The sequence below is a fragment of the Coloeus monedula genome, assembly GCF_965178545.1.
Source record: "Coloeus monedula genome assembly, chromosome: 16".
Classification (NCBI taxonomy): domain Eukaryota; kingdom Metazoa; phylum Chordata; class Aves; order Passeriformes; family Corvidae; genus Coloeus; species Coloeus monedula.
In genome coordinates, this window is record NC_138796.1 from 6,858,478 (window position 1) to 6,874,462 (window position 15,985).

The 15,985-nt window shown below is 52.4% G+C and overlaps 1 protein-coding gene across 2 annotated transcripts in view; it reads left to right on the forward strand.

Annotated features, from left to right (window-relative positions):
- The window catches only part of MPRIP (myosin phosphatase Rho interacting protein), a 74,356-nt gene that overhangs the window by 30,523 nt on the left and 27,848 nt on the right, over window positions 1-15,985 (forward strand). Inside the window, exons 4-9 of one of the 2 annotated variants that reach the window (XM_082292191.1) lie at window positions 1,177-1,328; window positions 3,287-3,371; window positions 6,784-6,994; window positions 7,511-8,027; window positions 13,856-13,997; window positions 14,492-14,608. In XM_082292191.1, the coding sequence (XP_082148317.1) occupies window positions 1,177-1,328; window positions 3,287-3,371; window positions 6,784-6,994; window positions 7,511-8,027; window positions 13,856-13,997; window positions 14,492-14,608 (1,224 nt within the window). The remainder of the gene's footprint in view (window positions 1-1,176; window positions 1,329-3,286; window positions 3,372-6,783; window positions 6,995-7,510; window positions 8,028-13,855; window positions 13,998-14,491; window positions 14,609-15,985) is intronic. The other variant, XM_082292190.1, reaches the window with a different exon arrangement.

The window sequence follows — 15,985 nt, forward strand, 5'->3', positions numbered from 1 at the left end:
CCCAGGGACACAGCTGCAGGGAAAGCCCTTTCCTGGGGAAAGGGGCTATTTCCTACTGCCTGCAGTTGGTAAAACTTGGAGCTGTGGCTGTCTGATATGAATTTTCTGGGTTTATAGGCTGGGGCCATTGAGCTCTCCCAGTCACCCTTTCTTTGCACGGCACAGGCTGCTTTTGGAGGGGTTTTGCTGGCAGGGGAGCTGGTTTCCATGGTAAAAACCTTAACAGCATCTGCCAGAAATCTGTCTCCTTGTTGGCCCGGCCATCTGGAGGGCACAAGGAGGCTTTGGCAGGGTAGGGAGGTGTCTGCAGGCTGCTTTAGGTCCTTCTTTGGTGCCACTGGCAGCTTGGAGGGATCTCTGCTTGGTCGTTTATGTCCCAGGTGCAGGTTTGCCCTGGGATGCTGGAAGGACCCCAGTGTCACCGAGCCTGGTGGGTACAGGCAGGCTGGGAGCCATGGAATCGCACGGGGGGAGGGCTGCGGGCACCGGGAACGAGTGGATACACTGTAATCGGATGAGCCAGCGCTGCTCCAGATGGACCTGTCAGCTCTTGTCAGTGCTGACACCCCTCTGGGTGTCCCTCAATGTCCCCTTGGGCCACAGGGGCCACCACCTGTCCCACTTCACCAGCTCTGCTTGTAGCAAAGGGGCCGAGAGGTGACACTGTTCACAAAACCCACCAATCAAGGTCCCTTCCATACTGTAGTCCCTTCCTAGCAAACTTCATGGGTTTTTTTAATTTTAGTGGGGAAAACCTGGCACTTGTGTCTGTCTGTTTGTCCCTGAGCCATCCTGTGCTGGGGGCAGTGGGACTTGCTGCTTTGCCACTCTCGTCCCCAGGTGCCACCCCACCAGCCCAGATGGTTTGCAGCTGCAGACCCAAAGCTGGCCACTCAGTGCCTTTCCTTGGTGTCTGGGTGCCACAGCAGGGCAGCCATCCTTCTCTGGATATTTGGCATAGGAGAAGCACCTTACTGGCAGCAGTGGGCCAGACTGGTATGGCAGGAGTTGTAGCTGTTAGTCTGTGTCCCCAGATGTGCGGCACAGAGCTTTGGATGGATCTGCATACTTGGGGGCAAAGCATCCTGGTGTCCACCAGGAGAGGTTTCAGGGCTCAGCTCTGCACTCCTCTGCTCTTCTCTCCTTAATGTTGCTCCTTTCTCCTTTCCCTCGCAGCCAACCACCCTTCCGCAGGGCACCATCAACATGAACCAGTGCACGGATGTGGTGGATGGGGAGAGCCGGACAGGGCAGAAATTCTCCTTGTGCATCCTGACGCCAGAGAAGGAGCATTTCATCCGGGCCGAGAACAAGGAGATCATCAGTGGGTGAGTGCAGATCTGAGGCTGAGCCACTCCCAGGCTCCTCCATTAGCCAGGAGGAAGAGGAGGGTGCCCAAGGCTGGGTGCTATGGCTGTGCATACCCAGGCTGATCCTGGGTGCTGGGGATCCTGATGGGTGCTGCGGAGACCCTACAGTGCTTTTAGGGATCCCATTAGGTACCCAGCCCATTGGCACAGGTCCTGTCCCCACACCAGTGGCAGGTCCCATAATTCTGGGGCTGGCATGTCTGACCTGGAGTGCCATACACCGTCTGGTCCTCATCCATCCCTGGGCAGACTTGGAATCCTGGGGTGGATGCTTCTCCCCAGGGGTGGAAGCTCCTTTGTCCCAGGGGAGCATCTGACCTCCAAGGATGATTAAAGTATCGCAGGAATGCAGTGGTTCACTGACACCAAAGATTAGACTGTTAAAACGAGCAAATAGGGGTGAATTTCCCAACTCCAGGTGTTGGATGGTGACCTAGAAACATCCTCTTCCATCACTCACATACCAGCTGGGATTGAAGCCGGCGCTGGTGAAGGTGCAGAGCTCTGGGAGAGCCAAGCTGCCAGCACACAGTGACAGACTGTGGCTGTGCTGCTGCTCACCTGAGAGCCTTTCCCACATGGAGTGCCCAGAACTCAATGCCTCCCTCCCAAAATGTGTTGACATTTGAAGCTTGAGCAGGAAGCTGAGGGGATGAACCCTTGCTATTTCCCACTGTTCCTGAGGCACGGCATCTCCTGCCTCCCCCAGCCCTGGCAGCAGCAGAGTCAGCACTTTCTGCTGAGATTTCTATTTCCAAGCCTTATCTTTGGTTGTGACTCCCCTCATTTTGTAAATACTTGTTGAAATAGACATTTTTCTACCAAGAGCTTGGAATTTTGACCAGTTGAGTGTTTCCATGCATTGAAATTTCCCTGCCCTACTGAGACAGATGAGCACAGGTGAACCTTGGGTTGGCAGACGTGTCCCCCCAGCCCCATTCACGGTAACGCGTTGCAGTGGCTGCGGGTCTGAGATGCAGAGCCATGTGGGAATCACGGCACACGGGAGCCAGCTCTTTTCCTCCCTGGCAGGAGCAGTGACTATGCCCCAAGTCGTGGCCAGCCCCCATGCCCTGCTCTCTCCACCCTGTCCCCACGCTCCAGTTCCCAGCTCAGCCTTTGTTGCTGGTCCTGCCTGCTGCGGGAGGGAGAGGCATTGTGGAGCGAGGTGGGGCTGATTTATTGCTCATCGGCCCAGCGATGGGTTTTGAAGCAGTGTGTTTGCTCCTGACTGCAGGCATTAATCATCCCCGAGCAGTCCCACTCTGGGGCTGAGCCAGGCTGGTTTCGTTTGCAGTTGCAGCACGACAGGAAGATTTCCCTGGCTGGGGGGGAATTTGTTTTACATTCATTCTGTGCTTCTGGCATTTATTGCTTAACCAAACCCCATTTGATGTGGTCATCTCCGAACGCTTTACAGCAGCACCATGCAAAGTCGGGGGAGAAGGAAACGGGAGCAGGGACATTTGAAGCAGGAATGTTTCCCAGTGGTCCAGGGATCCCTGTGGAGTTCTCAGAGATGTGGGGGCAGGTTGTCAGGCCACGGTGGGAGGACACAGGACTTTGCAATGCCGAGTTCACGCTGCTCTTCCTAGGACAAAAGCGCTTTGTCTGCAGTGTGAGGGTGTTGGCATCGCTCAAGGGGGACGGTCCTACTGAAGGCTCTGTCCCTCTCCACTGTCTTTCAGAATCCTTGAATCCCTGCCCTGTGTCAGCCCTGGCCGTAGCTTCACTTTAGCAGAGAGCAGGGTTTGAGCCAAAAAACCCTGGGGTCATCCCTCTTCTCCTGCCCTATTTTCCCCGCAGGACTTGGGTAGGATGGTTTCTGGGTATTATTCACCAAACTGACCCTGACCAAGTCAGTGTCACTCCTGTCCTTGTGGCACAGACCTCACCTTTGCTTTCTCTGCCTGCAGGTGGCTGGAGATGCTGATTGTCTATCCCAGGACAAACAAGCAGAATCAGAAGAAGAAGAGGAAGGTAGAGCCCCCAACTCCCCAGGTAACCCGGGGGGACACACACACTGTTACCCAGTCCCTTGCCTCCTTCTCAGGGCCATGGCCTTGCTCTGCTCCCTGGAGAGATCCCCCCAAACCATTGGGATCAGCAGCCCTCTGATGCTGCCTGTGTGGAGGGTGAGAGCTGGGGCAAACCAGGGCAGCAGATAGGTGCAAATTAATTCCTGGTCATCACTTCCAGGGTCACACACTCCTGCTTTCCTGGCTGCTTTGGGACCATGTTTTGCCCCCTGGGTGCTGTTTTGTGGTGCCACCCCTGCACACAGTCCTGGGAGTGACCACAAAGCCACATGGTCCCCATGGGGGACCAGGGAGAGGTGCTGTTCATGGGCCATTTCGTCAGAAACAGGATGAAATTCCATCGGGCTCCAGTTACTCCATGTGAGATGACCCCAGAGATAATGGGAATGAAAGGAAAATAGTAAAGGCCAGGGCCGGGCTGGGAGCTCCGGGGGCCGGAGCCGGGCTCTCCAGGGACCCAGCAGTGGTTTTGTGCTCACTTTGACTATAAATGGTAAAAAGTGGGGCCGGCTGTGACTCACTTGTTCCTGCCGGGCTCCCATGTGGCCAGAATGGGGGAGAATCCCACAGATGGGGAACGTGACCCCAAGGCCACCCTCATCTCTCGCCGGGGCTGAGAACAGCCGTGTCCCTGAGGCCGCCTGACCTCCAGGCATGCGTCCCACTGCCACAGGGGACTGGCTGGGAGGGCTCCTCCGGCCCTGCTGGGGCACCAAAACCAGCATCAGGGTTCCCCTGAGCCTTGGTCAGGGCTCCCCTGAGCCTTGGTTTTCAGGTCCTCTTTAATGAAGTTCCAAGGATGGCCCTGGTGCAAACTGGGCCATGGGTGGGTTTTGTACAGTGTTTGTTTGAGTAAGTTTTCATCACTCCACTGGATAAAGATGTTCTGGGCAATGGGAAAGAAGTTAGTGGGGAGACAATCCTTTTTTGAACACCAAGCTGTAAGTCTGAGCCACCCCTTGTCAAGGTCTAGGGTCCTCGCAGCCTGAACAACCCCTCAAGTGCTGGCTCCGGTGATGCTCCAGGGAAGATGCCTCCTCCCTCTGTGTTACGAGATGTCAATCCTCAATTCCCAAGAAGAGGACTGCTGCATTTGGGGCACTGCAGGGAGTGGATGTAGCAGGGCAGGGATGCTCACCCTGGCTGGGGTGTAACACTAAACCCAGGCTGGCTTCAAGAGGGGGACGGGGTGGAGACGAGAAGAGGCACAGAGCCAGAAAAACATCATTCTGGGTTACATTTCGTCACCATGGCAACTTCTTGGAAACTGTACAGGATCCGAGCTCCTGAGCACCAAATAAGGGAAGCGGCTGTGGGAAGGATGCCGGCTCCCCGTAGGCAGATGGGCTCCCCAGGTGCATGGGGATGGGGAGCAGGGACCCTTGTGGCACATTATCCCATTGTCTTGGGACAGACCACCCTGTCTTGCTTGCTACCCTCCTTCCACTCTCTCCATTACATGGCTTCCAGCCCCATAGTGCTGGAAAAAGGCTCAAATTCACTTTGCAAAGCCAACCTCCATGTGGGAACTGCTGCTGGATGGAGGCTGTGCTGTGTCAGGCACTTAAGAGCAACCTGCAAAGGCAGAAGCAGCATTTTTCCTCTGCCTCCCAAATCCTGCTGATGCAGGTGGCTGGTCCAGGGAAGGAAAGAGGATGCTGAGGAGAAAATCAGCATGAAATTCTCCTCTGTGAAATGGCCTCTCCTGAAATTGGCTGCTGTTCAGCTTGCTCTCCGTGTGCTGGTGGAGAAAGCTTGCGCTCTTCTTAAAGATGGCCACACACTAATCAGGCAGTAGATCACGTCTTAGAGCTGCTTAGGGAGGGGTGGACACCTTTGTGACATAAAAAATGAATTTTATATTCTTGGTTTTTCTCACTCTCACAAAGTTCTTGCTTGTCTGTGGCAGAGCAGAGCTTGGTTACAGCTGGATGCTCTTGGAGCATCAAGGTCATTTCCAACTCTCCCCATCATTTTGCATCATCCCTCTGCAAAATCACCAGGATAGGAGCAATGCAGGGAATACCACTCCTGCTGCAGATTTTGACAGGGAGTGTTAGGTGTTTTCACTTCGCTTTGCAAGTAGGTTGCAGTTTTAGGAGGAAAAAGGCAGGTTTCTCCTGCAGCTTTTGCCGTGCTCTGGTGAAGTGCAGGCAGCAGGAGAGACTGCGATGTCCGTGCCTGTCTGCTGCCCATGGGAACTCGAGGCAGGGTTTGGGGCTGAAATGTGGGATTTGAGGTTCTGCCCTGGGTTTGCACAGGGGTGTGGCAGACTCGGGTAAGCAGAGCATGCCCAGACACACCTCATGCAACTGGAGGCCGGTTTTGCCGATTTTGGTGCATTCTGCCTTTTGGAGTTGTTCATACCCCTGAGCAGCAGAGAGTTAATGTCTCTGCTCCCTCTCAGACTTCTTTTTGGCCCACATCTCTACCTCATTAAATACATGTCTTCAAATAATTACGTGGGGGTGTGTGTAGGAGATACATAAAGATATATATCCTGAGCTGGTGATTAGCTTTGGGCTTGGATCAATGAAGGAGAGTGTTTGGTGGACCTTGGAGGTTGGCCCGATCCTCTGCTTGAGCAGGATCCCCTTGAGCAGATGCCCGTGAACTCTGGATCATTTACCTCCAACACTGCATTCCTTTAGTGTGAAATTCCCCAGGGGGATTTTTTTTTAAATTGAGGTCATTTGCTGCTTGTCATATCTGTGCATGGAGCCAGGACCCACTCCCTGGGAGATCCCTGGTGGCTCCAGCACAGCCCTGCAACTGCCAATGGAGATGCAGGGCTAAAGCCCACCTGATGTGGGAGGAGGGGATGGAGAGGATGCTCTTTGCAGCCCTTGTTCCCAGCTTTCAGTTGCCAGTTCGTGCACTCCTGTATTCCCCCCTGCTCCATGGAAAGGGAACAAGCAGCTGGAAAACGTCCCACAATCGGAAGGGCAGTTAATTGTCATTGATTTATTGGTGGCTTTAAGAAGAATAATCTGTGAATGCAGAAGCTTAATAGGACAACAGCAAAACATCTGCTAATGAACAAAGCCAAGGAAGGAGTTGGAAAAGCTGCTGCCTCTTCTGGGTCACACTCTGAACGTGGGCTGACCGGGCTGTGGCCACCAAAGTGGCATCATCCATCATCTGATGGACTCCAGAGCTCCTTGTTAGCAGAGAAGCACTGAAGATGATGGGGAATGTTTAAAAAAGTGTAAAGCACGGACACATGTCACTGTCTCATCCCTGTCCCATTGTGATGTGTCATTGGCAGCACCAATGTGGAACTGACACCTTGGGGTCAAGCCCTTGGGGACCCTGAGTGTGGAGTTGGGGCAAAGTCTCTAAAAAAAACTTCCTGTGTCTCCTGTTTTTTTTAGGAGCCTGGTCCTGCTAAGATGGCTGTGACCAGCAGCAACATTCCCAGTGCTGAGAAGGTCCCTGCCACCAAGTCCACACTCTGGCAGGAAGAAATGAGGGGCAAAGACCAAGCAGATGGGGGCAGTGGCATTGGCCCAGCCCAGAGCCCCATGCAAGGCCAGGCTGGGGCTGCCAGCTCCATGAAGGATCCTGTGCTGGACAGCAAGGAAGGTGAGGGATGGGGATGCCAGCACTGGTTGTGATGGTCGTGCCATTGTTCTCCGTGGAACAATGGGGGCTGGGGACAGGTCGCAGTGCTGGGGACATTTCCCTTATCTTCCCACTCAGCTGGGGAATGTTTTCTGCAGTGAGGTGTCCGTTGCCTTGCACCCATGGAGCTGTGGTTGCTGCCGGACTGGGAAGGACAGGGATGGAAATGGATGCAGAGCAGTGACTGCAGTTGCCTATTTCTTGGTTTGAAAGTTCAGATCTTTAACCTGTACAAACCTGACCCAAGGGTTGGATGGGCATCCCCAGTTCCCTGCAGACTATCCCACCATCTCCATGGGCATTTGGGCTGGTCAGGGTGGAAAAGCCAAGGGTGCAGGAGGTAGCACAGCATGGGACTGGTGCCCAGACCAACTTTGCTCTCATACCTGCCCCTGTCCTGGGTGGAAAAAGGATGTTTCTTTCTTAAAAGCACAACTTGGACTTGAAACCAAGCACAGTGACTTCTCTGTCCCTTAGAGGAGAGCTCCATGAACGGAGACCGGATAGACTGCGGGCGGAAGACGCGTGTGGAGAGCGGGTACTTCTCCTTGGAGAAGACCAAACAAGACTCAAAGCTGGAAGAGCAGCAACTGCCACCCCCACCAAGCCCGCCCAGCCCCAGCACCCCGAACAACAGGTACAGTTATCCCAAATCGCCCTCACAGGAGCATGCCCAGCCCTTTCCTTCCCCAGGTATCCGATCAGGCGACCGAATGATTCACAGCTTCTCTCTGAACTCCTTGGACTCGAAGAGCAGTTGCCCCATGCACAAGGACTCCAGCAACAGAGATGTAGGAAGGGGAGCTGAAAAATCGGGGCGTCCCCTTTCTTTTAAAGCCAGCCGGCAGTACACCACCCTGGCCGACGTTCCCAAGGCCATTAGGATCAGTAATCGTGAGGCCTTCCAGGTGGAGAGGAAGCGGCTAGAGCGGAGAACCCGGGCTCGTAGCCCTGGGAGAGAAGAAGTGGCCCGGCTCTTTGGGAATGAGAGAAGGTAAGGGATGAGTGCCTCATCTCCTTGCATGCTTCCAGCAGCAGTGAGCTTGTGTCCCCAGCACAGCCTGGATGGAGCAGGTGGAGTTTGCTGGGTAGAGCCTCTTTGTTTTTCAGTGCTCCTGGGTTTAAGGGTGCCCATCCACGCTGACCAGGTGGTGGGATGTCTTTGATAGTGGTAGTGGGCAGGTGTCATCCTGCTGGGCTGCTCTGGGGATATAGAATGATTTGGGTTGGAAGGGACCTTGAAGTTCTTCCAGTTCCATCCTCTGCTGTGGGCAGGGACACCTTCCACTATCCCAGGTTGCTCCAAGCCCTGTCCAACCTGGCCTGGGACACTTCCAGAGATGGGGCAGCCTCAGCTTCTCTGGGCAACGCCTGCCGGTGCCTCCCCACCCTCACAGGGAAGAATTTCTTCCTGCTATCTAATCTAAACCTACCCTGGTGTTGGGTGGTGGTGGATGCCCACACTGCCATCAAGCCCACCCTGCCAGCCCCTCCCAGCGCGGCACACGCTGGCAGCCGGCACCATTAATTAGGTTAGCTCTCCTAATGGCGTTAGTGCCAGGTGCCTTACGCAACTGCCTAATGAGCTGAGAGAGGTTTCAAAATGTCACGGCATTAATCTGGGAGAGGAGGGAGAGGCGGGTGCAGTGCCAAGGCAGGGCTCAGCGGGCTGCAAAACAGCTTAGTGCGGAGGAGGACGGGGAGGGCGTCGGCAGCGCGCGCCGGGTGCGCTCCCTGCGAGGCCAAGGACGGGCCACTCGCCCTGGGAGAGACACATTTGTGCAGTGAGGGCAGTGGAGCAAACTGGGAGACAGGCTCCAGGCGAGAGGGCCGCCTGCCAGTCTGATTTTCCTGCCCTGGTTCTCCTCCGGGCATGTTCTCTCTCGCACAGTTTCAGTAGGAGCTTCTCCTCTGTTTCTTCCCAGCCCCTAAAGGACTGTTTTCCAGACCGGCTTCCGAGAGCTGGGAGCAGGTCTGGGGTGTGCAGCACAGCCTTGTGCTGGTGCCATCAGTCGGCAGGAGGATCCCAAGCCTGGCCCAGAGCGTGTGCAGGGAGTGCTGGACTGGGAATAAACAAGGAGAGCTGGGGTTTGGCTTTGTCTGCCTTGGGAATTGGCTTTTCCCCAGGATGGAGGAGGAGAATCCCACCTTGGCCACCCTAGCTGAGAAAATGCTGGTGGCTCTGGTTTTCAGGCTGAGCTGGTGCTGCCTGTGGGTGACATTGTGTCCCTGCTGTGTTCGCTTGCACAGGATGCCTTGGCCAGTGCCTGTCCCCAGTGTGACAGGACAGTGCATTCCTCCAGTGCCAACAGTCCCTTGCTCCAACCCTGGGGTATCCTGCAGCACTGGGATCGTCCTGCACGGAGCTGGGAAACAGATTTGTAACAGATAACAGGGCCTGGGAGAGGACATTGCTGCCAGAGTCTGTCCTTTTTTAATGTCAGCCCCCCTCACTGCCTGCTGGTGGGTGCCTTTTCCCAGGGAAAGTCTGTTTTTCCCAGCCTAGCTGGGGTTGTTAACAGTTTTCTTTGCTTTATCAGTATTGGCACCAGTTCCCCTGTATCAGCCCAGGGCTTTTATCAGAGCAGAACGGGTGTAGGGAGGGGAGCAGGAGCTGCACCAGGCACTGGGATCTTGCTGCCCGTGGGGCTGAGCCTGGTCCAGCTTTTGGGAGGCAGGTGATGGCAGAGAGCAGGGGGAGGGGTCCCCACCTGCCAGAGGGTTTGGCCATGGATCACAGCCCCATGGTGCTGAAGGAATGTGCCATGAGTAGGGATGGCTCAGTGGGTGTTTAAGGATGGGCACGTTTTCTCCTCCAGTAACCTGGGAATTGGCCAGTGCAGATGGTGTGGGCAGAGAGGCCGTGTGTCTTGGAGCTGGGACAGCCATGTTGGAGCTCAGTGGACTCAACAGGGCACAGAGATACTGTCCAGTGTCGCACCAGAGAATTAACATTCCTCAGCACCCTGCACAGCTTGGCTTGGCTGCTTTTTAAACTTGAGTTTACTTAGTCCCCATATCCCTCTCATTTTTCTCCTCTGAGCTCAGACTCTGCTGTTTGAGGTTGGGCAGATACAATAACTCACTTCCATGCTGTGGGGTTGGCTTTTTCCCCCTGGTATAACACCATTTGTAATAATCCTTCTCAGTAACCCACTAACATGTCTGGGAACACTTGTCCCATGGCAACCTCACAGGCACCAGCTGAGCATCATGCAGATCTGCTCTTCAGTTATTTTCGGCTCTTCCTCCCATTTTTTTGTGTAAATCAGTGCGAGTGTCAGAGCTGTGGATGGAAAAGAATTATTTTAGGTACCCAGTGTTGCATCCTGAGTGCCACACCTGATGGCTTAGCTCCAGATAAAGCAGTTTGTCAAAGGCTTCTTGCCCTGTTTCCTTATCGTGAGAAATATTACGTGATTTAAGTCCAGGAATTTTCTGTGTTGACCATTTATACCTGGTGCTGCCTCCATGCCCCATGCAGACGTCTGAGCTCGCAGCCACTCAGAACCAGGAATCAGGAAACGGGAGATAATCTCCACGATTTTGGCGGAGCGGCAGAGTGCGAGTTCCCTCTGCTGGCATGTGGCAGGATGGGGCTATGGCACCCACCAGCATGTCCCACTGGCCTGGGGGGCAGGGATTGAGGCCAGAGAGGTCGAGCCATCTCCAATCTCCCCTCTTAGACCCATCCCTAGGGCAGAAGGGCAGGGGCAGCTCTTTGGAAACCCCGTGGATGAATCTCGAAGTGTTGCACACAAAATCACAGCTGAAAAGAGCTGCAGGAATGTCCTTAGACAGCAGTCCCCATGTCCCAGAGGATCTCTACAGCTGCAGGGATAAATCCCTGCACATCTCAGGATTTCTGTTTGACAAACTTGGCTTTTTGTGCACAGTTCCAGGGGTGCCTGTAAAACCACAGCATTCCCAGTTGACCCCATGTTCTTCTCACACTGGAAAGAGTTCACTGTGGTGTCAGCCATTTCTGCTGTAGGAGTGTGGTATGGGGCTGAGGTGTATTTCTAGCAGCAATTAAAAGCAGAAGTGCCTGAAATTGCTTAAAAGACTTTTCTCGCTCAAATTCCTTCTCTGGAGTTTCTTGAGGTGTAAAGCTCTGCTCTGAATTCTGCTTCTCCCTATACAGAGGAGTGCCTGCTCTCCCAAATACAGGTTTTCCTTGTAAAACTATCCTCATCATTCTTGTGGACCTCTTGGGAAATTCTTCTTCCTTTTCACTATCTTTCTTGATGCTAAATAATGAATGAATCCAATAAAAACAAAGCCCTTTCTTCCAATCAGAGAAAATGACTTTAATGACAGCTCGTGCTGGTCTTTTGAGCTTTCCTTCCCACTGCACACCCCCTCCACTAACAGCTGAGATCTGCAGCCCGGGTTTAGTGGCCTGGAAAAGATTAACAGCCTGCATGGCCGAGGAATTCCTTGGGATGAGCTTTTGTAGTTGAAAAGCACTAAATAGCACCACAGCTTTTAAAAAGCATCTTCATACCTGTCCCAGCCTTGTTTTGTCCACACAGAGCTGCTGTGCGGAGGGAGCAGCTCTATCCAACACGTGTGGAGGGGAGGAGAGCCCTTCCCTCCCCTTCCCTCCAGGATCTCTGGCAGTAACTTCTCTGAAATGTTGATCTAATGGGAAAAAAAAAAGATTCTTTCCTGTAATCCAGATGATATTAACCCTTGGGGCTGTGATTTGGTTGCAGTGATTTATTTTTCTCCTCCCTTTTTCGATGACGAATGACTGGAATGATTTTGATTTTGTTTTGAATGTAGATGCAGATATATAATTTCCTCTTCTGTTCATTCATTTTCCAGCCTTGTTTTCTTCCAGGTCTTGTTGCTCTCCACCTTCTCCTGCTGTGTTGCTGTGTGACGTGTCCACCTTTACTTCGCCTGCTTCGCTACCATCTCATCTCAATCTCAAGCCGTAGAACAACCTGGTGGTGCAACCCCTTTCATGAGAAATCAACCTGCTTTTGATTTTGTTTTTATGTTTTTTCGGTTGGGTTTTTGTTCTTTTTTTTTCTCTTGATTTGTTTTTCTTCAGACCTTCACCTAACAGGGCACAGATAATGTTAATTCATGGACCTTTTCCTCCCTCCTGAATGAGACTCAGAGAAGGCTGGGCCAGTATAAAAAGGGTTAAAAAAATGTGACTGCAAAACAATTCCCTATCTGTCAGTGAACACAGAACATGGATTTATGCTTCACAGCCTGGCTCATGTCGGGCATCTCATGTGCAGAACATCCCAGGGAAATTGAGAGCTCTGCATGAGCCCAGGATCTGCCCACTCCCAGTTTGCAAACTGGGAGGCAGCAGAGTCTGAACAGATGTCCCCTAAAAGCATCAAAGATCTTTAAATTTACATAGCAAAGTCTTCCCCACCAATTTTGTCCTTTCCTCTTTGGTTGTGTCCTGGCAGCCTGGCTCTGAGCAGCAGTGGGGGGCCCCAGCCCCCCCAGGGGATGGGATGTGCTCAGACTGGTTGTCTCATTTATGGAATTTGGTGCAAATGTTGGTTGAAAACTGAACATGTCATGGTTTTTGAACCCTTAAGCTGCTGTTCCTCTTCGTGGGAAGTGTTAAAAATGTTTTTATTTTGGATAACCTGTTCCCCCTCATGTGGTTGCCATTGTGATTTTCATGCACATCAGAGGCTCACACAGAGCAGGCAGCCCCAAGTTTGGATGTGGCACACATGGGTCCAAATTTTGTGTCAAGAAACCACCTGGATAGAGCTTTTTTGGGGGAGGTTTGAAACGGAACTTTGAGCCTCACAGCTTGGAGCACAGCTGGCATGTGCTGGTGGCGGGTTATTGCTTTATATTCCCAGGTTGTGATTAAAGACATGAGACTGATACTTGCCCGAACCCCCAGGAATGCACACTTACACACCAGCAGGTTCTTTGGAAATGCCTCTCCTGTGGGTCAGCGAGCAGCTTTTCATGCTGAAACAGCATTTCTAATTCCACCTGTTTGCTCATCCTTAGGAGAATTGGCTCCTGCTCCATCCACATTTCTTCATAGTTCTCTGTCCTCAGAGACACAAGTGCCATGGTGCAATGGGCCACCAAGGCAGTGTCTGAGAGCCCAGGTTGTGCCCCCTGATGTCCAGACTGGATTTTCAGCCCAATTAAGAGGAGAGAAAGGCCCCAGGTTCTTCAGGGAGTGCCCTGCCATGGCACAGGTTGTTCCTCATCTCCTCACGCCCCTTCAGCTGGTGCATCCTGTGAGCCAGAACCGTGGTCTGGGGGCACCTATGGACACCCCTTGGTGTCCATGCAGTCCTGTGGCTGTTCCCTGTGTGAGGTTGAGTTGTCAAAGGGTTCCTGTTGCAGTGAACACACTGGGGGACCCAGAGCCACCCGTTACCTCTGCACCCCAGCTTGGTCTGATGTGTCAGTGCTCTGGGTGGCCATTGACAGCCCCAGTGCTAAAGGGTAGAGGCAAAGCTTAAGCCAAAGCTGCTCCATAATCCCTGCTTCCCAAGGAGTTGTAAAATTCACAAATAAAAAATGATTGCTGATTTTGTGAGGGGTTTCTAGTTACTGAAGAAGATGCTGCCTGCAGAGCTGAATAATGTGAGGTCTTTCCCCACTTTATGGGTAAAATGATGTCAGATCAGAGTTTTTACCCTGGATTTGGCCATGCTGGAGCTCACAGAGAAACAGGGACCAAAAGCCAGGTGTGCATGAACTCTGGGTTGAGTAATTCTGCAACCTTAAATTTGTGGGGTTGTACAGCTCTGCACAGTTCCTGCTCTTGTGTTTAAACCATCTCTGGTTTCCCTTTTGTCTGTTTTCCAGGAGATCCCAGGTAATTGAGAAATTTGAGGCACTAGATATTGAGAATGCAGAGCACATGGAAACGAACGTGTCAGGAGGCGCCGCCCTTTCCAGTGAGACGCGGCAGGGCAGGAGTGAGAAGAGGCTTTTCCCACGGAAACGGGTAAGATGCTCAGCCAAGGTCTCTTGGAAGATGAAACCTGGAGTCCTGCGGCCCAGAATAGAGGGTTTAGCTCCAGGATTTGTCCCTGGATGTGAATCTGGAGTCGTAGGCAGCTCCTGCAGGAGCTGAGCTGTTGTGTGTGCTTTGTGCAAATTTTCCTGCTCTGCTCCTTTGGCCCAGGTGTAGATCAGAGTGGAAAATAAGGCTGTCTCTTCTCCTTTCTCCAAAATACAAAGGGAAGCTTCAGATCTGGCATGGCAGGATACATCAGGATAGGGTGAAGTTACAAAAGAAACGGGTTTGAGAGTCCCAGATATGCTTGGATATAATGGGAACAAATTAATGCCTGAAAGGACAAAAAAATGTATTGCCAAGGAAATGACACTTGTTCTGAGCCTGAGCTGCCCCTTAAAGCAGATTTTTATGCCATGAGCCAAGAGAGCAGGACTCTGTCCTAGTTCCTGCACTGATCTGGGCTAATGATGTTCACACAGGACTTCACTTGTGAAGGAGCAGCTGTGGGCTCCATCCTGGACATGTCTGCATCACCTCTGTCTCCACACCGCCGGGCAAAGTCGCTGGACAGAAGGTCCACAGAGTCCTCTATGACGGTGAGCCAGCAGGGCCATGTCCCCTGCCTTGGGGGAGGACATGAGAGGCCCTTCCCAGCAGGTCCCATGGAAACTGGACTGTTGCTGCTTTCCTCGCAGCCAGGACATAGGATCTGAGATACACCCAGATCTGCAGCAGGTTCAGGAACCTGAATCAGTTGTGACCAGGTGCTTAGTTGGAGAAGGGCCACACTTTTTGCCTGCTGCAGGAGTTAAAACTCAGAGTCTTGCAAGGAGCACTTTTCCTTAAAGCACAGCAGCAGCTGGGGAAGCAGACCCCATTTTGCTGGTTATTTTCCCCTGGAATACCCCATTTCCTCGATGCTTTGTGTGATGTGTCAGATACTCATGCTGTAGATCATCCTAGAAGTGCTGGAGTCACCTCACCTGGCCAGAGCTGCTCTTTGCCCCATGGTGTCCCCCAGCAGAGGCTGCAGCAGGGCATTTCCAACTCAGCAGGGAGTCGGTCCACTTTCTGGACTGGGACCAGCCTCATGACTGAGGTATTTTCATAGGATCACAGAATCCCAGAATGGTTTGGGATGGAAGGGACCTTAAAGATCATCTTGTTCCAACTCCCCTGCTAGGGGCAGGGACACTATCCACTAGACCAGGCTGAGCAAGCACATGTCCCAGTTTTCTAATGCCATTGCCTTGATGTTTATGCAGTTGGAAGTGGGTGTGAGTGGGATGAAGGTTGCAAGGAGGAGCTGAACCTTCCCTCCTGGGTTTTCCTCCCTTTGCATATTTCAAATGCTCACCAGACCTGGAGGCAAACAATACAGAACAAACACAAAGTGCTCTCCTCTCCCTCACCACCCTTCTGTAGGGACAAAATAAATACACTTGCTAATCTCTCAAATAGATTACAGAGCTACTGTAAATACAAGTTGCATTTTATGTGGATAGACAGCTTCTATTCAAGGACTTAACAGAAAAATGCAGTAGTTGGTGTTTCTGGAGCTTTTCCTGTAGACTTGTACAGCCACAAGAGGGATTTTTAAATTCTTGGTGGAAATAAAAAGTGCAAGAAGTGCATATGAAGTGGCAATGCACATTATCTAGTGAAGGGAAGAAAGTCATGGAGGTTTAGATTAGATATTAGGAAGAAATTCTTCCCTGTGAGGGTGCTGAGGCCCTGGCACAGGGTGCCCAGAGAAGCTGTGGCTGCCCCATTCATGGAAGTGTCCAAGGCCAGGTTGGATGGGGTTTGGAGCAACCTGGGATAGTGGAAGGTGTTCTTACCCATGGCAGGGGGCTGGGACTGGATGATTTTACAGTTCTTTCCTACCCAAAACATTCTATAATTCAATGTTTTACTTTCCCCTGTGTTTTTTGTGGAGCAGGACTGGGTTCCCAGCACCATGGGATCACTCA